At 54.0% G+C, this 26,438-nt stretch overlaps 1 protein-coding gene across 13 annotated transcripts in view; it reads right to left on the bottom strand.

The window, feature by feature from the left end:
• IQSEC1 (IQ motif and Sec7 domain ArfGEF 1) overlaps window positions 1–26,438 on the bottom strand; it is a 460,032-nt gene that overhangs the window by 71,396 nt on the left and 362,198 nt on the right. The window contains exon 1 of one of the 13 annotated variants that reach the window (XM_053218870.1): window positions 22,348–25,141. The exons of 10 other annotated variants lie outside the window; for them this stretch is intronic. In XM_053218870.1, coding sequence (XP_053074845.1) covers window positions 22,348–22,484 — 137 coding nt within the window. In that variant the 5' untranslated portion in view covers window positions 22,485–25,141. Of the gene's footprint in view, window positions 1–5,022; window positions 5,926–22,347; window positions 25,142–26,438 lie in introns of those variants that run through there. 2 more of the 13 variants (XM_027049754.2, XM_053218880.1) reach the window with 2 other exon arrangements.

Consider the following 26,438-nt stretch of genomic DNA (forward strand, 5'->3'; position numbering starts at 1 on the left):
GTCTCCTAGCTGGGGATTCTTCCAAACTTTCCAGTTTATTAACGGTCCTTCTCCTCTCTCATGGGAGCGAGTTCAGCAGCCCACATGCATGTGTGTCTCCTAATGACGTCAAAGGCCCTGGCCTTGGGTTTCCTCACCATGCAGAAGCTGGTTGTGTTTGCTCTGGTCCTGCAGAGAGTCAGGGGACAGCTGGCTTTTGTCCCCAAGAGCCCGGTCTGTGCTGAGGCTGGCCTGGGGCAAGGGTGCTCCCTTCAGACTGCACAAGTGCTCGGGACCAAAGGGCTCGGTCTCAGATTCCGGTTGGAGCATCTGGGGGAGCAGCTCTTGGGGTCTGAAGGGTCTGGCGAGACACCAGGGGGGCCCAGAGGGTTGTCATCAAACCAGCCTGACGCTGGGACATTTGGGAACATTTTGGAAATGATGACACCAGGGGATACCAGACACACCTGTTCCATGGCTTGGGAAAGATGCAAAAGACTCCATTGTGATGGTGACATATTTTGTTAAAGGTTATTTAATCCCAGAGGAGGCACGGGCTGGCTAATGAAGAACACAGACCCCAAAGCCAGGTGGACTGAGTACAAATCCCAGCTCTAAGACCTGCCGGCCAGTGACCCTGGGCAAGTCACATAACCTTTCCCCAACTGTTCCCCAAATGGGGACGGAATGCTATTATTATTATTACTACACTGACCTTTGAGCAAAGAGGAAAAAACAAATGTGGTCATAGTTTCCCTGTCCAGACAAACAAGGAGGGACTCTTGCTATGCTTCTGCATCTGGGCCTTCAGTTCAGATTAGACTGTCACCATGTTAGGAAAGCGGCAAACCAAGGAAAGAAAACGGAAAGAATGACCCTCTCCATCAAGAAGCAGGGAAACCATGGCTACGTTCAAATAAAGCATAAAAGGACATTAAAGTCAGAGCAGCTAGGACCATGCCTTACCCTCAAGGACGGGGGTTGCACAAAAAGCCATGCAGTTCCAGAAGCCACCGAAAAAGAAAACCGCGAGGAGCCACTTTAACTCAGTAGCTCTCCAAAGAGAAGCAGCAGTGATGATGCTGATGTTGACAGCTGTCACTTGTTGGGGCATCTGATAGGTATAAGTCACCTGGCCAAGCTTCATATCCCCTCCAGGGAGCCCCATTTCATGGATGGGAAAATCAAGGCTCAGACAGGGGAGGCAACATCACCGAAGCCACACAGCTGGGAAGAGGCAGAGTTGGTTTTGTGCCACCCCGAGGCCTGTGTTCTGTGACACATGGTTTCAAATCATTAATCCTGGTTCCTTTACATCTAGCCCAGGGCCTGGCACAAAGCAGGGGCTCAGTAGCTGGTGAGTGAATAAAGGAACACAGGAAAGTGCAACAGTGGGTCTTAATCACCTCCTGAGAACAAAGCACCCCCCCAGCGCAGGAGAGCATGCGGGTGCATTCGCTTACAGACACCTGGCTGTGCCTACCACTTGGCCACAGGCATCAGGATGCACAGGCCCAGGACTTAAAGGGGCACTTGCCCGTCTAGGGGTACAGCCACAGCAGCCAGAGGAATGGCAGGTCCAGGTGGCACCGTGCCATGTTTTCCACCATAATCACCATCCATTGCCTCTCAGCAGCAGCTCAGGCAGGGTGAACGGCCAGATTCTCCAAGGCTGCACCAATTAATTCTTCAAGAGCCTTAATGGCCTTTAAACTCATTATGCTTCGATTCTGAGGACGAATGATAAATCACATTCAACGGCCTTTGAGCATCCTCCCCCACCACACAAACACACACACGTTTCTGGGCCTGGGAGGCCCAGGCCACCTCTGCGGAGCTCTCCCCTGGGGCCCCTGGCCTGGTGCAAGCCCACTGGGCGGATATTCCACACGTCATTACAATTCAGAGGAAATTTACAAAAGGGGAAGGAAGAGAATCCCACTGGCGGTGGGAAGAGCAGAGTGCTGACTTGGACAATCACAGTTGGAGCTGGAGACGTGGGGCCGACTAGCACTGCCAGGGCTGTCGGACGCATCCTCAAGCATCTCTGTGAAGCGGGGTATCATCCCCTTCCACGGAGGGGGCCACTGAGGCTCAGAGGGATGTGGCAACTTGCGTAGCGTCACAAAGCTGAGCTGGGATTTCAAACAAAGTCCGTCTGCCTCCCCGAGCCCTCCTCTGCTGATGCCCTGAGCTGCTCTGGACTCACAGATTCTCCTGGCAAACCAAGATACCTCGTTCCACAGAATCTGGTCAGATAGCACCCGCACACACGCACACACACACACATATACATCCTGAGCTCCTGGAGCCCGGGGAGCCCTGTTCAGTCCCTTCCAGAAACACCTATTTGCCCAGTCATCACACTGTCTGACCGTGCAGCTGTCAGTCCTGTCCATGTTTTTGAACTGGAGCTGTGTAAATATTAGCACAGCTAGTTCATAGTCCGGCTTCCTTGAGCAAAAGCCTGAAAATCCTGGCAGGGGCTGGCAGGGGCCCTCCAGAGGCCCTCCATCAGAACATCTGGGTTCGACTCCAGGATACCCTTGTCATATTCTGGTCAAGTCGCTGGATTCCCTATCTTAACAGCCCATTTAGAAGGGGAGGGTAAGAAAGGGAGGGTTAACAGCCCATTTAGAAAGGGCAGCCTGGGCTGCTGCAAGTCTCAAACAGCAAACCATCATGGTGCTGCCATGTGAGGTGCCATGGGCTGTTAGGGTGGCATGGCTGTGCTTAGAAGGGCTGTCTTGGAGCTGTTACAGACTGGGGGTCTCCTGAGGTCTCTGGAGCATGCTGGCTCCTTTCTGGGTTTAGAGAGGGTTTATCTGGAATGGCCAGCTGGAGGGACTCTGGGTGGGGGGGCAAGCCGGCCAGCCCAAGCAGCGACTGGCTAGGCCTCCACAGGCCAGGAGCTGGCCTGATTTGTTTCTCCCACCCCACCCACTTCCTTCAGAACCACATACCAGGCACTCCACAGCAGTGATCCACCTGCTCTGAGGCCGAAGGGTGAACTTCGGGCTGTGTTGGAGCAGGGCTTCTCAATCTCCAGGACACCTGGTCCGTGTTCTGAGACTGGAGGAGCAGGGGTTCATCACCACCCCTGACGACAAAAGGACCAAAGCAGGCTTCCCTGCAGCTAGAAGATTTAGATTGGATACAAAGAAGGACTTCCAATAAGAAGGGATGAAGGACTGAGAAATGTACACGAGTGGTGGCCACGGGCATCCCAACTGGAAAGGTGACACTGGAGAGGTCCTAATGGAGGGGCACCAGGGAAACCCTCTCTCAGCTGGGAGTGGAGGAAGAGGTGTAGCCTGCAGAGCATGCCGACTGTGTCCCCGCCAGTCTACTGGTGCCAGGAGGACAAACACTGAGTTTTGCTCCCTGCTGTGTCTCTGGTGCCTAGACAGGGAATGCTCACGGAAGGTACTCAATAAACCGCAGAGCCGGGGGTGCTGATGAGAACGAACACACTCAACCTCAGTTTGCTCTCCGGCGATGTGGGGGGTGCCGGAGCCACAAGGACAAGAATGCAAATGCAATACCGGGTGGGACAGCTGCGTAAGGCAGCGGCACGTGTGGGATATGAATATCGTGACCCCCATTCTCGGACTGATGCCACCAATTCTAGACAGCTGGCCCTGCAGCTGCAGCTTGCCCAGCCCCCACCCCAGACACAAGAAGCAACGGGTTCTTGGGAACCGCACCCCCACAACCACCCATGGAGCCTTCAGGGCCCAGCGTCCCAGGCTCCTGGGGTGAGGAGGGGGCAGAAGGGAACACACCCATGTTCTCAGTGCAACTGCCAGACACACACTGCAGAATTTTTGAACTCAGAGATCAAACGGCTGCAGGTGGGCTTGCCCCCGCAGCCCCCAGGGGGCCCAACGCAAGCCCAGTCGGCTTGTCAACAAATCCTCTCCGCCCCACCGCCTGGCTCCTCCGAGGGGCCTGCAGACAGCTCGGGGGGCAGCTGTGCTGGCGAGCGGAGCAAGGAAATCGATATTCTCAGCACATACACACTCTCTCTCTCTCCCTCTCTCCATAAATGCGGGCCTTGGACACTCAGGCAGCCACCCACAGCCCCAAAGCAGAAAAGGGTTGCTCTCTGGGATACACGTTTATTCCCCCGACCCCACAAAGACTCCATCCCTGAGCACACCAGGCGCACATAAACACGCACACGCCATCCCACCGGCAGACCCCTCACTGCCGCACTCAACACAACAGCGGCAGCCACACAGATCTCAGGTTCCCCGACGCACTCCTGGGTGGCCCGGCCGGGAGCACACCTGGAGCACCTGCGCACAGCCTCACACGCGCTTGCCCAGGGTCTCCCTGACGGCGCACGCGTGACCCTGGACACAGGTCCAGGGTCTCGCGGAACTAGGCCCACGGGGAGACTCCCTGGCAGCCTCCGCCCGCCCGCAACGATGCCCGCGGGCCACACTCCGACTCACAAACTCCAGTCCGCTCGCTCTCAGCTGGCACCGATACCCACTCCCATCAGTTTCTCCCACGGAAGCTCACCCCCACACAAGCTCCCATCCCAACAGTCACTCGCCAGGGAGTGCACCCCCCCAACCCCCCCCCCCCCCCCCCCGTCCTGACACCATCTCTTCTTCTCACACGCACAAACTCAGGTCCCAGGTCCGGGTGCGCCCACACCACTCAGCCTCCCTCCACCCTGTCAGCCCTCCTCCCTCTCTCACACACAGGCACTCCCCACACACATCCTGACGGTCTCACGCACGCCGGCACACCCATCCCCGCAGCCTCTCCGGCACACGCTCGCACTTACAGTCCCGACAGACTCTACCAAACCAACGCAGGCAACACTGCACCCGGCTCTCACGAACCCACAACATACCGCACGCCAACTGTGCGATGGCTGGGTGCCGCTGGCATCCCCACCCCGCCCCGCCGGCCTAGGTCCGCGCAGCTCCTCCCCAAAGCCCTCTCGCCCAAGGCCCGGGCGCTCACCCCCCCCACCCGCCCCGACCCGACCCGACCCCCGGCCTCGGCCCCGCCCGGGGCCCTTACCCGCTGTCAAGCTCCAGCTCCAGCAGGGACTGGGTCCGCTCCGAGTTGCAGTGCAGGCACCACATGGCGGCCGCGGCGGGAGCTGACGGGGCCGGGTGCCCGGGACCCAGGCCCCGCCGAGCACTGCCGACTCCCGCCGGGGCGGCCGGATCCCGGGGCGGACACCCGACCACCCGGAGACCTGACCACCCGCCACGCGACCACGTCAGGTCACCCGGTCCAGTGCCCGCCGGTTCCCGCTACTCCCGGCCGCAAGTCTGAGCCCCCAGACCAGCCGAGCCCGCTCCTCCACCACCACACTACCACCGCCGCCACCCGCCCGCCTGGCGCAGAGCGAGGCCCGGCCGGAGGAATGTGGCCCGTGAGGGGGCGGGGCCAGGGGCGGGGCCGGAGGCCGGACTGCGCCGGGAGGGCGGGGCCGCGCGGAGCCTCGTGGGGAAGCGCGGGGGCGGGGCTGCACGCAAGGGGCGGGGCAGGACGGGGCGGGGCTGCGCACGGGGGCGGGGCGAGCAGAGCCAAGTCCGGAGGAGAGCCGTAGCGAAGTTTTCTGGGGGGGGACAGCAGCCCCTGTACCTTTTCCGGGAGGGCGGTGCGCTCCCTCCAAAACAGAGTCCCCACACATACATATCTTCCTCCCCAACGTGTAAGCACAGCAAATACAAAACCCACACCAACCGGCTGTAGCCTACTCTGCTGACAGCGCCAATGTCTGCCAATCCCGGCTTTGGCCTCGGTTTATAAAATGAGGCCTTTGCTCCCCGGAAAGGTGTGGTTTGTGGGCTCTGATGCTCCTGCCCCAGAGAAAAAAGTGGGTTCCATCCTGAGGCTGGGGACACCCATTTGGGGACTTTTTGGTGAGAATCTGATGAAAGCAGCTTCTTTTTCCCTAAGCCTACCCAACCTCCTACTCTTCCCTCACCCAGAGACAACTTTCAACCCCCCCCCCCCCCATCCCGCCCTTGGCAGGCTTCACAGTCATCCTAATTCGCTATTAGAGCTCGTTACCTATATTTGGTTTTCAAGACACTGTGATAGAGGTAGAGCTATTAGTGGCCCCATTTTCCGTTAAAGGAAACTGAGGCTTACCCTTAACTGGGTTAATTCTAAGAGGCTTTCCCTCACTTCCTCTTCCAGAGCTGCTCAGCTCTCCCTACCATAAGCAGTCATGGCTTGCTATGCTCAATTTGCATACTTACATGTTTATTATCTGTCTTTGGGCTTCACGAAGGCAGGCATAGCACCCACTACCCACACTTGTGGAATGCCCAAATATGGTTGGGAGACAATCAAGCAGCCACAGATACAAACAAGACCCCACCTGCCCCACCTGCAAATCCACTTCCTGGAGGGCTAGGCAGCTGGCAGTTCTGCGGGAGTCAGGAAGCTATAGGAAGCCACTAATGCAGGGACATCATCTTGTGCCTTTTTGAAGCTTTCATTTGGAGAGGGTGGTGCAAAAAGCCTAATGATGAGTGTTATTCCCATATGGGGAAAGTGGGGTGGGGTGGGATGGGGGACAGTGAAGGAAGAGGGCTGGGCTGGCCCAGCTTGCAGCACAAGAAAAGGCCACCCCTAGATGCAGTTTAGTGTACCAGGGTTCCCAGGCAACAAGCTGAGTGGGAATCCAGTGCCCCTCACTGCCCATCTCCACATATCTTCTCTTCACTTCTGTTGTTGTCTCTGCCACACTGAAAATAAATAAAGACTCAGAATGGGAGAAAATATTTGTGAATCACATATCTGATAAGGGTATAGTATCCATGCCACATAAAGAACTCTTGCAACTCAACAATAAAAAGGTAAATCACCCAGTTAAAAAAATGGGCGAAGGATCTGAATAGGCATTTCTTCAGAGAAGATATATGAAGGGCCAAGACACATGAAAAGAGGTCGAACATCATCAGTCATCAGGGAAATGCAAATCAAAACCACAATGAGCTATCACCGCCTACCCACCAAGATGGTCGGAATCAGGAAGATGGACCAAAGGACCTACACGCAAGGGTTCTGGAAGGAGAAGACTGCTGAGACACGCTGCTCAGAAACTGCTACCACATCCAGAGGCCTGGCTGGGAGAGGAGGGAATTAGGAGGGGATAGGGTTGAAAGAGTCCAGTTGGGGGTGGTGGAAAACTCCCACCCCAGCTTGAACGGCCCTCTAAAAATAGGCTGCAATAAATGGAGCCAAGAGAATTCCCCCAGCCCAGCTGCTGGAGCACTCCAGACACGGGCTCCGACAGCCTCACGACCTGGATTCTCCAAGAATTCCAGGCACTTGTCCAGACCCACGGCCTTAGCCGCCTGCCAGGATGGTCTTGGCGACATGGTTCCGGCCGGGATTTAGAAGAAGGGGGTTGAATTTCCCCTTCAGTATTTGGAATACCAGAGGATGGAGTCCCTGGAAACCAAATGCCTCTTAATTCTCTTGTTCTGTTTTATCTTCCTACAAAGTGTACCTCTTGCTTTTGCTGGGTTAACTGCCTCGCAGATTAATAATGTAGGGAATCGGGAGGCGAGCGAAAAAGTTCCAGCCTGGAGAGGCAGAGAGAGCCAATTTTTCTGCTAAAATGACTAGACGGGGCAGATTTCTTACATATTCCGTTTGGGCAAATTGCTTAGCCTTCCGAGTTGCAGTTTCTCAACGGTAAAGTGTGGCTCATGGACCACATCTACCCTGGCAGATTCTCCTTGCCGTTTAATTTAATGTAGCAAGCATTTATTAGTGCTTACTCTGTGCCTGTCATCTGAGGCCTCAATGGGACACTGATGTGACAAGTGTCCCCAGTATGATGTTAAGATAATCTGGAGGAAGAGCCTGTAACTCTGCCCCATGAGAGGCTCCCAAGATGAAGGGACTTTGGGGCTAGGCCTTGAGGAATGAGTAGGAGCCCATATATAGGGTGTAAGATTCAAGAAAGTCATGAAAATGTTTAGTTGCACTGTCCCGTCCTAGGTTTCAGCCCTGAGTTGCTTGCCTTGGCCTGTTTCACGTGCCATGACCGACTTCATCCCAATCCACCTGGCTTCTGACAGCCTCCCTGCTCTGCTTCCATCAGACATGTATGTAGTGCCTCGTCACCCAAAAGCCAACCCCTGCAGTCCCTCTCCTGGAGCTGCCGGGATGAAGGCCAGTCCCTCCACACAGCCGGCTCCAGGCCCGTGTGCCCTGACTGAGGCTTATCTCTCCAGCCCTGGACATTCATGATGCCCCTTGCGTACACACAGCACCTCCAGCAGCAAAATACTTCTTTCAGACCCCCCAAATCCCGCTGGGTCTGGCTCATGGCTAAGGCTCTGGGTTTTGGCTTTCACTGTCACTTCTCCCAGAAAGCCACCCCTAGCCAGCCCCTCGTCCAAGTTAGAAAGTCCTCTTACACACTCCCAGGTTTACTCTGTACCTGCCCTCCCATCACACCAATGAGCTGTATTGCCACTGCCAGGCCTCCCTCAGGCCTACTATGAGACCTGGGGCACAGAGGTGCTCAGCAGTTGAATAAATCCGGCCTAAGAATCAAATCTGGTCCCCTGCCTGCTTTTTAAAAATAAAGCGTTTTGTGCAGGCCTGCTGTGGACAAACCCTGGAAAAGCAGAAGTCGTATGTCATGGGGAAGGTGGCAATTAAAACTATAGGGCCCGGCCAGGTGACCTTCAGACAAGATGGCCACATGATGGGACGATTCACAGCTACGAATGACGCCTACAGAGCTCCTTCCCCGTGTGTACAAAGACTTAGGTCCGAGGATATTAGTTCTTTGTAACACAGAACAAGGAGGAGGAGACTTGCAATGTCCCTCGATGGGGACCAGTTAAGTAACCTGCAATACGCCCATCAGTGGAGTCCTACGTTAACAAGATGGTGGCAGCACCATACACATTGACAGGAAATGATCTGAGATGTGACACTGTGATTAAAAGTTCAGAAAACTGGGGCGCCTGGGTGGCTCAGTCGGTTAAGCGTCCGACTTCAGCTCAGGTCACGATCTCGCGGTCCATGGGTTCGAGCCCCGTGTCGGGCTCTGGGCTAATGGCTCAGAGCCTGGAGCCTTTTTCCGATTCTGTGTCTCCCTCTCTCTCTGCCCCTCCCCCGTTCATGCTCTGTCTCTCTCTGTCTCAAAAATAAATAAACGTTACAAAAAAAATTTAAAAAAAAAGTTCAGAAAACTGTGATATGTATTTACAATAAAATATACAGAGCACTAGTGTGCTTATATAGCATGATATGATCATAGACTATTTCTTAATGAAGATCCAAGAAACAGGCACCGGTGGTGGCCTCTGGGAAGGGAAACTAGGGTTTCCAGAGATTCCTGGAGATGGGCCTCTGCCCTCTAAGCCTGAAGGCTTGTTAGGACAGGGGTGGGAAGGAGAAAGGAGGACTTTTCACTCTATGCCCTCCCCCCACCCCTTTTTTTAAATTTACATCCAAGTTAGTTAACATATAATGCAATAATGATTTCAGGGTAGAATTCAGTGATTCATCCTCTTATACCCTTTTATAGTTTTCAGAACTTTAGGGGTGCCTGGGGTGGCTCAGTCGGTTAAGTGTCCGACTTCGGCTCAGGTCATGATCTCATGGTTCGTAGGATCGAGTCCCGTGTCGGGCTCTGTGCTGACAGCTCAGAGCCTGGAGCCTGTTGCAGATTCTGTGTCTCCCTCTCTCTGTGACCCTCCCCCATTCATGCTCTGTCTCTCTCTGTCTCAAAAATAAATACACATTAAAAAAAAAAAAAAAGCCGGTGCAATACAGAAATCAATACAAGTCACAGCAACCCACGGGACCAGAGGTCTTGCATCTTGTGGGAGACTCAAGCCCTCCAGAGCCAGTCCTCAAAGACCCCAAATTCCGTACTGTACTTAAGTCACCTCTTGGGCCACCCTGGTTTCCTTGTCCTTCAAGTAGGTGGTGTCTTACTGACAGCCACGAAAATCAATTGGAGTTGCGTTATTGGAGTCGAGTTCCCCTCTCAGTGCCTGTTGATCATTAATCTGTTCATAACACTGAATGGACTTCCCTATCTCACAGCCAGGATGCTGGGTCCAGGAGGACGCGCTGTGATCATCCTTCCAGCACAAGCCCTCATTTTACAGACAGGGAAACTGAGGCCCAGGGTGCCAAAGGGATGTGCCCTGGGGTGTGTGTGGCCAGGTACTACCACAGACAAAGACACTGGCCCAGGAGTCCTGCCTCCTGGGCCACAGTACCCCATTGTCGGCACGACACAGCAGGACTCGCACAATCCAGCATACGGCCTGGGTGACTGAGGCGTGGGTTCCGTACCGTACAGAACTTATTCGTCTGAGTGTTGCATGCTGTGGAAAACCAGACACAGCTGTGCAGAATGCAGAATTGTGTAGTGTTACCTCAGAGAAGCCAGTCAGCCCCCCAGTAGAGAAAATTTCCAAACAAATCAAGCTGATCTTAAGGGACAGGTTACTTTCCAAAATTTCAAGCATTTTTCACTGGTTATCATTCAGTCCCTGACTCTTTCCAGCCTCCTTCCCAGCTACCTAGCTACGATATAGCTCCTCCCAGAATGCACCATGCACTCCTCTGTTCCAGTGCCTTTGCTTATGCTCTTCCCACTTCCTGGGCTGCCCTATTCATCTGCTTGGCAACGTCCTACTCAACCATCAAGACACAGCCCAAATATCACAGGGGAAGCCTCTCCCTGTGCCCCATCCCCTAGGTGGGGAGAGAACCCCCCACCTAGACTGTGGGCACCTTGGAGGCAGGGACAATGGCTCTCCATCCACTCTCCTGGTGGTGGGGTTCAGACGCCGCCACTGCTCTACGTGACTAGCCACCAGCGGAGTTAAGTCCCAACCATAAAAGCTCAGCAGTACTTGGGTTCGCCAAGACCTGGACCGCGACGGTTGAGATTCAAGTGGCTTTAACGTTAGCATAGCCTAGGGCTTCAGGGCTGGAAAGAGTCACCAGAACCCAGTGCTGCCTGACTATTGGGTGAGGAGCCTGAGCCTAGGGAGGGGGGGAACACTTCCCCAAGTCACTCTGGGGCACAGCCAAGAATTGGTCATCTGACTTCCTTTCCATGGCTCCTTCCCCACTGCTCTGACAAAGCAAACCACAGAGTCAGGGAACCATTGTGGTTTGAGGTGTAAGAAGGCTGTTTTCCTGTGGTCTTTAAATGAACAATAAAAATTAGACGCAGTTCTGTTATGCCAACAGTTGACAAGGGGATTAACAGAGGCTGTGAGGGCATGGGAAAATCCTTAGGGAGGGGTTGCAATAACAGAACCGCATGGTTAGGACACAGGGTCAGATGCAAGGAGAAACCAAACGAAACGACACAAAACCCCGTACCAGTATAGGATGGCTCTGTAGGAGCTCTGAAAAACTCAGGATGTGCTCAGTGACTGACAATGTGAACAAAACAGCTGGGAATGATCACCTCCTCCAAGAAGCCCTCCATGCTTCTAGGTCCCGAGCACCCACTGCGACCCCTACCACCCAGTGGGTGATAGTTCGTCATAAAAGGGAACGGAGGTGGTGGTGGTGGCCGTGGGTCACAAGGTGCTCATTGCATCCCTCCTAGGTCTGGCCACTCCTGTGGGCACGCTCCATCCGTCCTGGTCCCTCTTGGCCCCGCCAGATAAGCTGGCTGCTTGGCCCGGAGGTGAGGGGGCAGGGCCTGTGGAGAACAGACCTGTGGCTTCTGAGTGCAGCTACTGCAATTATGGGTCTCTGTTCAAGTGGACGGGAAATGGCCATTTGCCAGTCTTCTCGCAGGATTCAAGAGGCCTGACGACATCAGGAAGAAATTTAGAAGCAAACATCTGAGCTGCTACCTTCACCAGTGAAGGGCTCTTCCCTGAGCCCGCACTGACCCCCGAATCACACTGTGCACCACACTTCCCATCAGGCGGCCCTGCCAGCCCCCTGGATACAATCAAAAGTGACCCCCACCTCAGCCCCTCAAACTCACCCCTCCTTTCCCTGGCTGGTGGCAGAAGGAAGCCACCGCCAGATCCTCAGGGATAGAGGGGCAGGGCCCACGATGCTTATGCGGAGGGAGTCAGCCCTCCCTTGGGGACAGCTCCAGGAAAATGACTCCAGGCCTCTTCCAGGTCCAACCCCTCTGTGTCCACTCTCTGGACCTGAGAGGGACCTCAGTTCTCCGCTGCAGGTGGAAGAGGCAGCCTTGTGGCCAGTGGGCCTGGACATGCATCTTAGCTCCCTATCAATCCCCTTATGTGACCTCGGGTGAGTCACACAGCTTCCTGGGGCCTCGGTGTATTCACCTGTACACCTTCCTTGCAGGAGCGGTGCGGGGCTTGGCAAGAACACCCATAATTGCCTAGCCAGTGCCGGATACCCAGCAGGCCTTCAGAGCCTGGTAGTCCCTTCCCCTGTGCCACCATTGCCCCCACAGAGTGGGAAGGCTCACGGCGTGGGCACCTGGTGGCGTCATAACCTGGCTTCCCAGCATCTCATGTTCGATCTTGCCTCTTGGGCAAGTGGATGGGTCTTTCTGAACCTCCTTTCCCCACCTCCCTGCCTCTACCTGCCTCTTCCTTAAGTCCGGGGACTGCTACCTCCCGAGACGGCCAAGGCCACCCATCATGGGGCACACACTCTGGGTCAGGCACTTTACAGAAGTGATCGCATTTAATGCTCAACAACCCTCCATTTTACAGACACACTGTGGCTCAGAGAGGTTGAGTAACATACTTAAGGCCACACACCTAGAGGCTGGATGATAGGGATTTGAGCACCTGTCCATTTGGCCTGCAGACCATGAATGTAACCACGAAGCTAGACCTGCCTGGTCTTCCCCCTACACAAAGTGCTTATTGAATGCAGGCTCCGTGCTAAATGCTTTACCTATCATCTCATTTAAGCCTTATAATAACCTTCTAAGGAACATACTACTATTATTGTCCTCATCCTATCATCCAGAAAGAGAAACTGAGCCTCAGAAAGGTTAATGGGGCACCTGGGCGGCTCGGTCGGTTAAGCATCCGACTTCAGCTCAAGTCATGACCTCACAGTTCATGAGTTCAAGCCCCGTGTCAGGGCTCTGCACTGACAGCTCAGGGCCTGGAGCCTGTTTGGATTCTCTGTCTCCCTTTCTCTCTCTGCCCCTCCCCCGCTTGTGTGCACATGCACTCTCTCTCTCTCTCTCTCTCCCTCTCTCTCTCTCAAAAATAAATAAATAAACATTGAACAAAAAAAGAAGAAAGGTTAAGGAATTTGTTTGAGGCCAAGCAGCCTCAAGTAAGGATTTGAACCCAAGGCTGTCTGATTCCCAAGTCTGTGCTTATAACACCATTCCCTTTGGTCTTCAAGGTTTAGTTCCAAGAAGTCCCCCGCGGAAGACCATTTCCCTTCGTGGCTGATATAATGGAAATAACAAAAGCAAATCTAGCCCCCACATGCCCCACCGGCTATGGAGTCAGACTCCCGGCCCTGTCCCCTTATTGGCAGGGTGGTCTCGGGCATGGCCTCTCTGAGCCTCAGTCTCCTCTGTCAAATGGGAAGGGATAAGAACGCATATCACTGAGGTTGTTGCAAAGACTTCAGTGACATATCAAGTGCTGGGCCCCCAGCAAGAGTTCTGCCTCCCACTGCCCCCGCTTCGCCAGCTCCCAGGACCCCGGTCACAAATCCCGGTTCCTTTTGCCCTGGGGAACGTCCCACCTCCCCTCTGGAGTGGAGAGCAGCTGGGGAGAGGCAGGAGGGGCATCGTGGTGGCCAGGCCTGGGAAGGACTTGAGGCTTTTGCCAGTTCTGCTGAGGCGTCCCAGAGGCCCGGGTGCGGTCAAATCGGGCAAGCAGTCCTGCCTTTTTCCCTTCTCCCCAGCTGCCTGTGCCTCTCCCTTCCTCCCTCAACAAGCCTGCCCTGGGGTTGAGCTCACGCTCAGAGGGCCCCTTGAACTAGTTTGAGAGAGGAAGGAGGAATTAGGTTCTGTGGTTCCAAGCCCCACCCCCACGCCTACAGTCTGGGAAAGAGACAGACCCTACATGTGAAGGGCTCTGAGACCGCACACACGTGTTCCAACAGACGGCGGCCCGCTTGCTGTCACCTCCTCTGAGGGACCTTCTGGGACACCCCCAGGTAAAGCACATCCCTGTTCTCTCTAGCTCATCTAATTCCCTGTGAAGCCCATCTCCCAGCCTATATTTATCTTGCTTAATTACTTGCTTGTTTACGGTCTGTCCCCTCCACCAGAATGAAGATCTTCATGTGAAGGAGGGGACTTTGTTTACCACGGTGTCCCCAGGATCCAGATGGCACCTGCTCTACAGTACGTGCTCAATAAATGTCTGATAAATGAGTGAGTCCTGTTGACCCAGTCATTCTCACTCAGGACAACCAGAGCGATGGCACAAGGCCTGTGAGCTGGAAATGGCAGGCCCCCTGCCCGCTCCCCGTTCTCGCCCTTGTCTTATTCCGTCGGGGCCAGCGCCCCTTTTTACACCACAGATAGTCTCTGGAAGTCTACCCATTTTCATCTCCGGCGTGCCTGTTGCTTACGGGATCCAGCCGCTCAAGACTTTATCAATAAAAGAGGCATCCCTTTAAGCAAAGTGAATGACCATCCTTGAGGTATTCAGGGTTCTTTCCTAGTCGCTTTGCTTAAACCGGGGCCCATCTGTATTAAAGGGAGCAGGTAACGTGAGGAAATCTAGAAAGAAATACAGAAATCTGCAAGGCCTGGCTCTGCTTCGGAACGTCCCAGCTGGCCACCACTGATCCAGACGCGTGGCGTTCCAGGGAATGCCTGGAAGTAGGGAAGCAGCTGGCTTACTCTTCTGCAGTGCGTGCATACCACAGAAACAGCTACCGCGGGGGTGCCAAGCCAGTGCCCCAGCGGCCCTCTCCCTTAATGAATTTATAACGTTCATTTATAACAAGTGCTGGGGACGCCTGTTTGGCGAACGGATGCCACTAAGTGCTCCTAACCGACAGCTTCTCTTAAGTGGGTTAAACATTCCCCTCTGCAATCGTCTTTATGTTATTGATTTAAACACCTTCCTTTGTCCCAGGGGGAGGAAGACGGCAACCAGCTTGACTTGACTCCACTGATTCGGAATTAATGGATGCGGGATATGTGTGATGTCTGAGTCATTGTTTGAATAAATCTATAACGGAGAACGTGGGCGTTCCTGAATGCGTTTCAACAACCGCCCCCAACATTTATGATTACCTATTACGTGTCAGGCACTGGCTGCGTATCTCAGAGGATGCAGAACCAAAGAGGCGTGGGCCCTACCTTCCGGAAGCTTGGTGGGTAAAGGGACTGCAGGCAAATCAGAGTCATTGGTGCCAGCCCTGTTCCCACAGGAGTTCACATAATCCTGACAGCCGCTCTATACGGTGGGTAGGCATCCCAGTTTATCACGGAGGCCCTGAAGCCCAGAGAGGCTAAGTAATTTGTCCAAAGACACACAACCTGTAAAGGACGGAGCTGGGATTAGAACCCACCTCTACACTGACATTCAGCCTGTGTTCTTCCCATGCCACCGGTGGTTCTCAAATCAATGGAAATGCAAATTTCCACACTCTCGGTGATTCTGATGAATCTGCACTAGCCAGGGCACTGAAACGGGCCACCAGTGCAGTGTGGGAGCCACCTGGCAGAGGGCTGGGGGGATGGCCATTTAGGGAAGGCTTCCTGGAAGAGGTGATGCCTGTCTTGGGATTTGTGGCACGAAAGGGAATTCACGGGGTGGCCCGGCAAGAGAAGGGCACTCCAGGTACAGGGAACAGCATAGGCAAAAGCTTGGTTTGCTTGGGAAAGTAGAATCATACATCGTACACACAAAATCTACATCTATGTGGAGTGCGAAGAGTGGGGACGGGTGAGCAGTGAGGAATGAGGCCACAGGATGAAGGGGGCAGAATTCTGCTGGCAGAAGTGGCCTGGATTTGGGGTGCCCGAGTGGCTCAGTCGGTTGAGCGTCCGTCTTCGGCTCAGGTCATGATCTCTCTGTTTGTGAGTTCCAGCCCCGCATCGGGCTCCGTGCTGACAGCTCAGAGCCTGGAGCCCACTTCGGATTCTGGGTCTCCCTCTCTTTCTGCCCCTCCCCCGCTCGCACTCTGTCTGTCTCTCTCCAAAATAAATAAACATTAAAAACAAATTTTTTTTAAAAGAGCAGAAGAAACCAGTTCATTAAAAAAAAAAAAAAAAAAGCGGCCTGGATTTAGCCCCAGGTTGGTTTTCCCAATGACCACATAGCACCTGTATACCGATTACTTAACACTATTCTTTATATCAGGGAAACTATATATTTGCTCCATCAACAAAGAATCCCAGTCTCACTGAGAATAAATTCAGTTTTCCCATAAAAACAAATCACCAAAACACCGTTATAAAATCCTGCTTGGATCCTGTCACCCGCAGATGGCCTGTGCTCTAGTCCCGCTCTGTGTTTGTTTAACACAGGAATTAGTTAAGTACGGAGAATCCGTGTTATAGAAGGCACCCATAAAACAGAAGGATCACTTTTATATCCTGATCAGGAATGAGATACACGATATATTGCCAGGTGAAACCAGGAAGGTGATGAATGCTGTATTCGGGTACAGAAGGAAGGGAGAGGAGTAAACACATGCAGGCTGACATATGCATAAAGTATCCGGATGGCAGTTACCTCTGGGGGAACCTGACAGGGCCGGGAGGGCAGCTCAGTGCTCATTGTGTGCCTTTTGTATCTTTAACTGTTGAACCATGTGACTATATAACTTCCTATAAAACAATAAGATACAATTAAGCCTTCTTTTGAGTGATAAAGAGGCGTTAAAGAACTTTAGCACCCGCTGACACCTTGGTCTTGAAATACTTGGAAGGGCCGGAAGAGCATTGGGAAGGGAATAGCATTCTTCTGGGTCCCACGTGATTATTTTCCTTGTTACCGAACGCTGAATCTGTGGCTCACCTGGAATCATTTCATGTGGCTCGGGTCTCAGGGATCTGAGAGTACGCTTTTTTCCAACAAGAAATATCCTTAAGCATGTAGTGTAACTTGACCGCCGCAGAAGGCCGGGGAGGGCCCAGGTGGGGCCTGGGCCCAGTGGAGGGGTGGGGGGGGGGGGGGGTTGGCGGGGAGGTCAAGGCCCTCTTCCCATCCTTTTGGGAACAAGACTAGGCTGCCATCCCACAAGGTCAGGCCCCCCCGGGGAGCACCTCCGAATGCTGGGTAGTGCTCCCCATACGCTCTCCTGCGGCCAGTTGTCAAGTCCTGTTGCGTAGCCCACGAGGAAAGGGAGACACAGAGAGGTTAAGCGGTATGCCCTGAGGCCGCTCCCCTGCTAGTGGCAGAGCTGGGATTCCAACCTGTAGGCCTAGGCAGGGAAAGCCTAGGAGCCTCTGAGCCAAGCTGGCCTGGAGCGGGTAAGGGAATGCGACCCCACCCCACGAAATAAGAGTAAACCTTAAGACCCAGACTGGGCCACCCCAGACTCCTGGAGCGGATCCACAACGAGCATCCCTTACGCAGCACAACCCACAGACAATTTTGGTCTCTCTCGCCATTTCCATAAGTGAGTATAATTTATGTGTCTAATAGCAAAGATATCAAGGTTGGGAACCCCCTGGAGTGTTAGAAATGCAATTTGTAATTACAAGCACACAACAATTTGTTCAACATGTCAGCTACGTCCACGGTAATTATTACCCTGGTTAAGGGTAATCCCCGCCGCGCATGGGGATGGGAAGCCAGGAGTGGGGGCACGGGGCTTGGAACCCGGTTGTCTTCCTTGAGGCCATTTCTTCTCCCAAGACCCCTCCTGTTCCCTCCCACAGTGGGCCAATATCCCTATGGTGGCTGCCCCCGGTGGGCCTCTCACGGGCTCGGCCCTGCCTGCGGGTGCCTAAGTACGGATCAGTGGGCCCCTCCTTCTTGGGAGGCATCCCTAGTGGATCCTGACGCCTGCTCTCAGGAGGGGCCCTGTTCCAGGCTTGCTTCCCATTTTTCCTCGACGGTCTGGGGATAACGCTACCTTCTAGTAAGTTCCCTCCTGCTGTAGGCTGCTTGCGATGCAGCCTCTAGCTCCTTTCCCTTGGCCTCCTTTGGTGGTCACCTGGAGTTCTACGCTAGGGACAGTTAGGTACACTAGCAGTGGCCGCGGCTGCCACTTCCGGAGCACCGATTCTGTGCCCGGTGCTCCACGGCGCTCACACTGGGGCGCAGCAACCTTCCCAGCCACACAGAGGGCAAAGTCCACATCTTACCCAAGGCACAGAGGCCCAGAAGTACCAAGGCACTCGCACAAAATGCAAGACGCACAGATCACAGGGAAGCGGGATTCGATACGGTGGATGGTCCAAGCCATGAGGGTCCCCACTCTGGGATGCAGCCTCTGGTTGGAAAGGGCACTTCTTCATTCAACACACATCGGCTCCTTTTGTGCTTTAACTCCAGTGCGAGGGACAGGGGCCACGTGGAGCTGGGGAAGGGACTTCCAGGCTCTGAAGGCTTGCTAGATGTCCAGCACTGGCTAGACTAACTGTTGGGCACTCTGTATTTTACACACGTGACTTGTCAATGCCCCTGTCCGCCCTGTGAGGCTGGGACTTCATTAACTGCAGATCAGAGATCAGGACCCCGGCACTGCCCTGTAAAGTGGGGGTTCACCCAGAAGTCCCCAGGTTGGGCTTGCTGGCAGATTATGATCGGTTTGAGACCACAGTTCAGGGCACAGCTGGTGGAGCCCTCCCTGGAGAGGACGAAAGATAGGGTGGCGAAAACTGCAGGCCAGAGCCACCGAACCAGCAGTCTGGGTGTTGGGTCAGGGTGCGGGTGAGGAGCAGGGGGCAGTGTGGCTGGCCCTGGCCTGATCAGAGTGGCCCCCATCCCACCACTCACTAGGCTGGTCCTGGCACGGGGCGGCGTTCACCGGCCACCGCTGGGGCGCTGGCGCCACCTCTCGCCCTTCTGGAGAACTGCAGCCTGGCCTTCCCAGACTGGACACAGCGGCCCAGACAGGGTGGTACCGCCCAGCCTCGGAGCAGGTGTAGAGAGGGGCCGCTGAGCCAGCCCGCGGACCCGCCCAAAGCTTCCTCATTCAAACCTCTTCCATTCTGCCTGAAGAATCTAAGGCCCCCTCCTCCCCAGCTCTCCTTGTACAGAGGGCGGGCGGCTGGCTTAGGAAGCAGAGCAGGGCTCAAACCCAATTTCACTGACGTTTCAATCTAACAACATGTCACTGCCCTGCTTCGAACCCTGGCTCCTCACTGCTTAAGAAATGAGTACGAAACTCCTCGCTATGCCCACAAGGCCTCGCAGATTCGGCCTCTGCCCTCCCCCTCCGCGCGGCCTCAGCCTCTTATCCAGCAAGTTGGCTCCTACCCCTGGGCCTTTGCAAAGGCCAGTCCCTCTGTCCAGCACACGTCTCTCTCTTTTCACCTACTTAACCCCGGCTCCACCTGCATGCCTCAGCTCCTTCAGGGAGGCCTTGCCTGACCTCCTCACAGGCCCCGTCGAGGAATGTCTCCTAGCACCGCGGATGCTGCTCAGGGGAGCGTCTCCCTCTCTTATGCTGCACAACTGTGTGAGGATAAGGATCGTGTCTGCTCGATTCCCCATTTATTTCAGCTCCAGTGCAGTGCCAGGCACATACTAGGTGCTTCAGAAATATTTGTGGATGAAATTAGTTATGTCTAGTTCACGTGAGTCCCTGTCCCCAGATTAACATGCCTTCGTAAATACAGCATTCATTTCTCAAGGGGCCAGGCGCAGAGGGAAATAAAGGTCCTTCCTACTTGAGTTCTGGGGAGGGGGATATTAATAGACGGTGAAGTGGAGGGTCTGTGCACCGATGTCCTGACCAGGAGCAGACAGCCGGGAAAAGCTAGAGCTGAGACGTGGACCCAGGTCTGTTTTGACTGAAGCCATTCTGTGGCCCCTGAAGCCAGGCATATGGCCCAGTTCCCTCAGGATTCACCGGGCTGGATCTGCTTGAGCCGCTCACGCAGACGGAGGAGGATGGAGTTCCCTTGCCCCTGAGGTTACCAACAGAGTCCTGGAGAGAGAGTCTAAAAAATTAAGCATAGGAGGGCTGCCTAAGTGGGGAGGAGAACCCATTCCCAGGCATCTCTCCTTTGCCAGTCAGCATGCTCAAGGCTGGTTCTACCACCAGCAGGCAGGGCTCCCATATGTGAATCTGTAAAAGGCGCCCTCTTCTGGTGGACATAGCCTCTTACGCCCACACTTGGCAAGACTGCCATTTCTTTCTTTGCCAACTGCTCTCATACAGTGCACAACCTGAACATCTGTACACTAGAAGCGCCTGGAGCTCCGCCCCACTGGGTGGGGTCCCTGCTATTACTCTCCTCACACTGACAGTGGATCTGGCTCTTCCTTCAAGGGGGCAGGGAGCCCTTCCAGTAAGGACTTGTAATCATGCATGCAGGACATGTGGCCACATGCAGCCACCTGTGCCTTCCTTTCTTAGGCCCTGGGAGAGGCAAGGCCCCAGAGAAAGCCCTCTGGGAGATTTCCACGGCAGAGATAAGCCACCGGCAGGTCCAGAAATCACAAGGCCCACAGAGAAAACATCAGCAAAACTTAGCACTGACTTAAGCTGCCTCATGGAATCCCCTCAAATCTGAGCAGGAGGGCAGTGAAAACCCCAGCCCACATCACGGGCTTAAACTCAGGTGGAAAGGGTGACATGTGGCTTGCTTGGGTCTTCAAGGAGACAGACCCTCAGTCCTCTCAGAGAGACTGCTGCATGCCCTGGGCTTCTGCATCGAGTCAGGAGCCCGGAGGAGGCCAGGGCATGCTCAAGGTCACCCAATGGCCAGCTGGCAGCCAGGCTGGGCCCGCGCCAGGTCTCCAAGCTCCGCCCTCGCTCCAGCCCCAGATCTGCTGGAGTGGGGAGGAGGGGGAGCTGGTCTCCCAACTTGGGCCTTCATGGGGCACAGAGGGACCGTTCTTTGCAGCTCAACAATCCCCCTGTTTGCCCCGTGCCAGGCTACAGCCTCCCTCGAGTCCTGCTGACGAGGAAAATCTGGTGCCAGCGTCCACAAATATGTGTGCCTTCTGGAGGGAGGAGGCAGCCGGCCTTTCTAGCCGAGTGGGCGGATTTAAAGGCCCAGAGGGAAGCCACAGGATAGGGGGGCAGAGGGAGCTGCTGGGTGTTTTCTTTAAAATACAGCACGGGGAATAAACACACACACACACACACACACACACACAGCTCCTGAATATTTCCGACCAGATACCGCAAAACCGCTTTCCATGTTTGCTCTGAGCGGGAGGTGGGGGGCATATGAAGTTTTTGTTGTATCTTCTTGTAATGTTGAACATTTTTACCACGGGCCTGCTTTCCTAAGCAAACAGTAAACTCCTAGAAATAAACCGAAAATAAGAAGCCCAGAAAGAAAGAAAAAAGGGAGCTCAGGTATCGACCTTCTCTGTAAAAACCTTCTCTGTGCTTGCTGGGACACGGGCCGTGTTGGTGGCCCATTTGTGCACATTTGCACTGTAGCCACAGAGTGACCCAGAGAAGGGGGCCCCTCTTGTTGTCACCCCCACTACACAAACCATTGTCCAGGTCCTAGCCTGGCTAGGCACACTAGTCCTGGCCTAGTTCTAGGCTGATTCTTGCTCTTCACTTCTTCCCGGGGACCTGAAGTTCTCAGAGAGCCTGGGGAGGAGCGACACTGCTCCAGAGGGAATGTGCCTTGTCAGGCAACCAAGGGGAGTCCGCAGGCCGTGGTGGGAGCAGAGCCTACAACTTCCGGGGCCCTGGAGACGTTCCGCTGAGATGCTGCCAGGCCATGCTCTCAGCCCAGGCCCCTGCTGAACCACAGCCCCTTCCTGGGCCTCAGTTTCCTCGTCTATTAAATGGGCGAATCTGCCCTGGTTTGCCTGGTAGGAGTAAAGATTACTCCTACTCCAAGGGGAGGTGCCTGGCACCTAGCAGGTGCTCAGTCCACACCCACTTCCTCCTTCCCTCCCTGCCCTGATAACTCCAAGAGCAGTAAGGCTATGTCCTGCCAGGCCAGGGACTGGCCACTGCCCGGGGAAAGGCACCGGGATCTGGAGGACCGACTGGAGGTTGGCAGTGACCCTCTCTCTCTAGCAGGCATGCCCTGGACACTGGAGAGGATGCAGAGCCCCCTGGGAGACAGGTGGGCTGGGTGCCTGAGCCTGTGTGTGGGCTCAAGCGGGTTCGCATAGTGGCCTGAGATCTGGCAGGTCATTGTGGCAGGCTGTGGCCCTCCACCTCCTACTTCCATTGCCTCAAACAGACCCGGATGCAAAGGGCTTAGGAGGAGACGTTTATTTTCCAGATGCAGGTACCCAGAGGTGGGCAAGGAAGACACAGCCAGGGATCGCCCTGGCCCTCCCTTACCTTGGTCCAGTGCCCTGGGTGGGGGTCTCCTGCAGCACACAGCACGGCCTCACTGGCCCCAGGGGCCTCCTCTGTGGCCCACGTAGATGAGCTTCCTCAGCCCTTCCCGGGCCTATGCAGTGGCCAGCGTGGGTCATAAGCCCTCAGCCCCTGCTTAATCCGCCAGAGCCCGAGTCAGCGCCAGCGGGACACGTGACAGCCACAGCCCCACAGACCTGTTTGGCAGGAGTGGCAGCTGGTCCCGTGGGGGAGGGCCGCCTGCGCAGCCCTCCTTGCCCTCGGGGGCTGTCCCTGATCACCACACTCCTGCTGGCTCCTCCTGTCCAGAGCCCGTGTCCTGGGCTCCTGCCCGCCACCCCGGGAAAAGTATGGGTATGTGGGGGGAGGGCCAGGGCAGGGCAGGGCAGATGGGGAAAAGGGCTCATCAAATGGTGCTGGGTAATGGTGTGTGTGCGTGTGTGTGCGTGTGCACACTTGGAACGGGATCCTTATCTTACGCCACACACAAATCAATTCCAGGTAAAGATCTAATGTAAAACATACACAATATGCACGGCCATGGAGTGGGAAAGGATTTCTTAAAACAGAAAGCATTGATAATAAAGCTCGAGATAAATTTGACTACTTAAATGAAGAACTCTGAAATGCGGTGCCTGGGCGGCCCCATCGGTTGAAAGTCCAACTCTTGATTTTGGCTCAGGTCATGATTTCACGGTTCGTGAGTTTGAGCCCCGAGCTGGGCTCTGCGCTGACAGTGTGGAGGCTGCTTGGGATTCTCTCTCTCCTTCTCTCTCTGCTCCTCCCCTGCTCTCTCTCTCTCTCTCTCTCTCTCAAAATAAAAAAATAAACTTAAAAAAAAAAAAGAACTCTGAAATGAAGATGTCCACCCAAAGACCCCAGAAAGAGTAAAAACGGCAAGATATTTACAACATACATAAATGATCAAGGATTCAAGTCTCAAATGCCTAAAGAATCCCCCCAATCAACAAGAAAATAAAAAGCCCAAGATGGGCAAAAACACTTCCCCAAAGAAGAGATCCAAATGGCCAATAAGCAGGCAAAAATGACCCAACCTCATCAGCAATCAGGGAGATGCAAATTAATGCCACGGTGACCCACTATTACACACCCACCAGCTGAGCAACAATGCCAAAGACTGATAATAGCCGATGCCGGGAGAAGGGGGTGCCATGGGACGGAATGACCACACAGCATTCTTTACGACCCAGTGAGAGGTAATGCCCTAGAGAAGGGCATGCCATGCACACTAGGGCACAGACAGGTTCAAGAACAATAGCCCCAAACTAAAAACAACCCACATGTCCATCACAGTAGACTGGAATACATAAACTGTGGCCCCAGCGCGGCGAGGGAATACGACCCGGCAGTGACAAGGACAAACCGTAGCTACTCACGACTGGAGGAGTCACAGGGCTGCACCCGCAAGCCGAAGAAGCCAGACCCAAACAAGTTATCTACAGCCTACGTCTATTTAACAGACAGCTCGAAAATAAGAAAAACAAAATGATACCGTAAAGAGTTGTTCAGCTGGGGCGCCTGGGTGGCTCAGTCGGTTGAGCCTCCAACTTCAGCTCAGGTCATGATCTCTCGGTTCGTGAGTTCGAGCCCCACGTCAGGCTCTGTGCTGACAGCTCGGAGCCTGGAGCCTGTTTTGGACTCTGTGTCTCCCTCTGCCCCTCCCCCACTCCCGCTCTGTCTCTGTCTCAAAAATAAACATAAAAAAAAAAAAAAAGAGTTGTTCCGCCGGGCGGTAACACAGCAAGAACAAGAGCATCATTAACACAAGAGTCTAAATGGTGAGACTCTTTGAGGGGTAATGGTTGGGGAAGAGCACCAAGCTGGGTGGGGGTAGGGGGCTTCTGGCAACACTCAGTCTCTTGACCCAGGTGGTAGGCACATGTATGTGTCTCTAACTTTTCTTTAAGCTGCTGCACAGATGTCTATTCACTTTCCTGTGTGACAGGTTGCATATCACATTTAAACAGAAAGATGTATCTGACATTGGTAGGGGACAGGCGGACACCCCAAGCTGTGATTGCAGAGTCACCTGCCATAACCGGTCACACCTCGACGCCATGGCCACCCAGCCACACAGGACATCTGAGCTGCGAGGGCTCATTCTACCCTCTCATTTTAAAGACAAGCACCGAGGATCAGAGATAGAAAGGAACTTGCCCAAGGCTGCACAGCAAGTTGGGGTCAGGACCGGAATCCAGGTCCCAAACCAGGTTCTCTCCTTTTCCGTTTGGGAGAATTTTTCCATTGCAAATCACCTTTAACATCAATCAGGGCAGACTGATTCCTTGTAGCATTTACCACTCTCTGAAATTTTCTTTATTCCCTTACTTATCCATCTGGGTCTCTGGGCGCTAGAACAAAAACTCCTGGGGGGAAGGGTTTTTTGTCTGTTTTGCTCCTGCGGTGTCATAGTAGGTGCTCCATAAATATTTGTTGCATGAATGGAGCTTGCATTTCTATTTGGACTCTGAGGTCCTAGAAACACTCAGTGGCTCCTGTGACATCCCCAAAGGAGAAAATGAAAAATAACTATGACATTGACACACTTTCTCAGAATTATTTTCATAACTGTCTTAGGCAGCTGGTACTATCATCACCCCCATCTTAAGGAGGAGGAAACTGAGGCTCAGGGAGGTTGTGAATTATCCAAGGTCACAGCACTAGGAAGTTGAGAGCTGGCACTTGAACCCAGCCCCAGAGGCAGGCCAGCCTTTCAGTCAGTCCACATACAGGGTCCGGGTATCAGGGTCTACATGCTCCAGCCCTCCTGCTCCCCCATTCCTACCCCCCAACCCCACCCCTTTGGGGTGCCAGTTACAGCTTCCAAAGCATGTTCTTTTTTTAAAAAATTTTTTTAACGATTTACTCATTTTTCAGAGACAGAGAGAGACAGAGTGTGAACGGGGGAGAGGCAGAGAGAAAGGGAGACAGAAAATCCAAAGCAGTCTTCAGGCTCTGAGCTGTCAGCACAGAGCCCGATGCGGGGCCTGAACTCATGGACTGAGAGATCAGGACCTGAGCCTAACAAACTGAGCCACCCAGGTGCCCCTTCCAAACTGTGTCCTGGCCTGTTCCAAACTCCGGTCGGCGGGGGGGGGGGGGGGGGGGCGGCCGGGAAGGGACTCGTTCAAAGCGAGAGCTTGTCCAAAGTGCTCTTCCCTCAAGTTTCCCAAGCCAGTGTGACCAACAGTGACCCCAGCACTGCTCACGGATTTGCCATAAGACATTCAATTTCCGTATTGCTTCACTTCATACCAAATCCTCAGGCCTCCTGGCTAAGTCCAAAAACTGGTCCTAGTTCCGTATCTGGATGAGCTGAATAATGAAATGTTCCCATAATACCCCCAGGCAACTGGCTTTATTAAAACACCCTGGCCCTTAGCATTTTTACAAACCTATATTACTATCAGGATAGCTTTCAGCAAGCCCTCAGATAATAATAATAATAATAATAATAATAATAATAATAATAATAAATCATTGGCTCTGGGAGTCTTGGAGCTCCAATGACCCTCCAGGGTATATCTAAACCAACTGAGAAACATAAATCTTCTGATCAGCCTCAGTTTGCATACCTCCAGTGAAGGGAACTCACTCCCTCATGAAGGCAGGTTGTTTGTTGTTTTTTGTTTTTTTTTGTTTTTTGGATCCAGCTCAGTTGAGCACAACAAAAAATTATATTAGCCCCCAGCACTAGGGACTACGAGGTGCCTCAGCCACTGTTCTGGCCTCAGGGAGTTTAGTCGTGAGTGATTGTGTCATTCCAACAGAAAGGGACACAGCACAGGCTGGGATTACCTTCTAAAGAGGCAGCATGTGAGGCCCAAGCCTTTATATCCCTGTCACATATGGCACGTGGATTTATGTGGGTCAGCCTGGACTCTGTGCTCACTCATGAGCCCCTCCCAGAGGAATGTCTCCCTAGGAGCATCTGGGCATGACAACTGGCAAACCGTGGGGCTCTGGGGGCCCAAGGAACAGAAAGGATCGTCATCCGAGGTAGGTGGGAGGGTGCAGCATCCCAAATCCTTCCCGCTGGCCTGTGGGAGTGA

This window comes from Acinonyx jubatus, chromosome A2 (genome assembly GCF_027475565.1).
Source record: "Acinonyx jubatus isolate Ajub_Pintada_27869175 chromosome A2, VMU_Ajub_asm_v1.0, whole genome shotgun sequence".
Classification (NCBI taxonomy): domain Eukaryota; kingdom Metazoa; phylum Chordata; class Mammalia; order Carnivora; family Felidae; genus Acinonyx; species Acinonyx jubatus.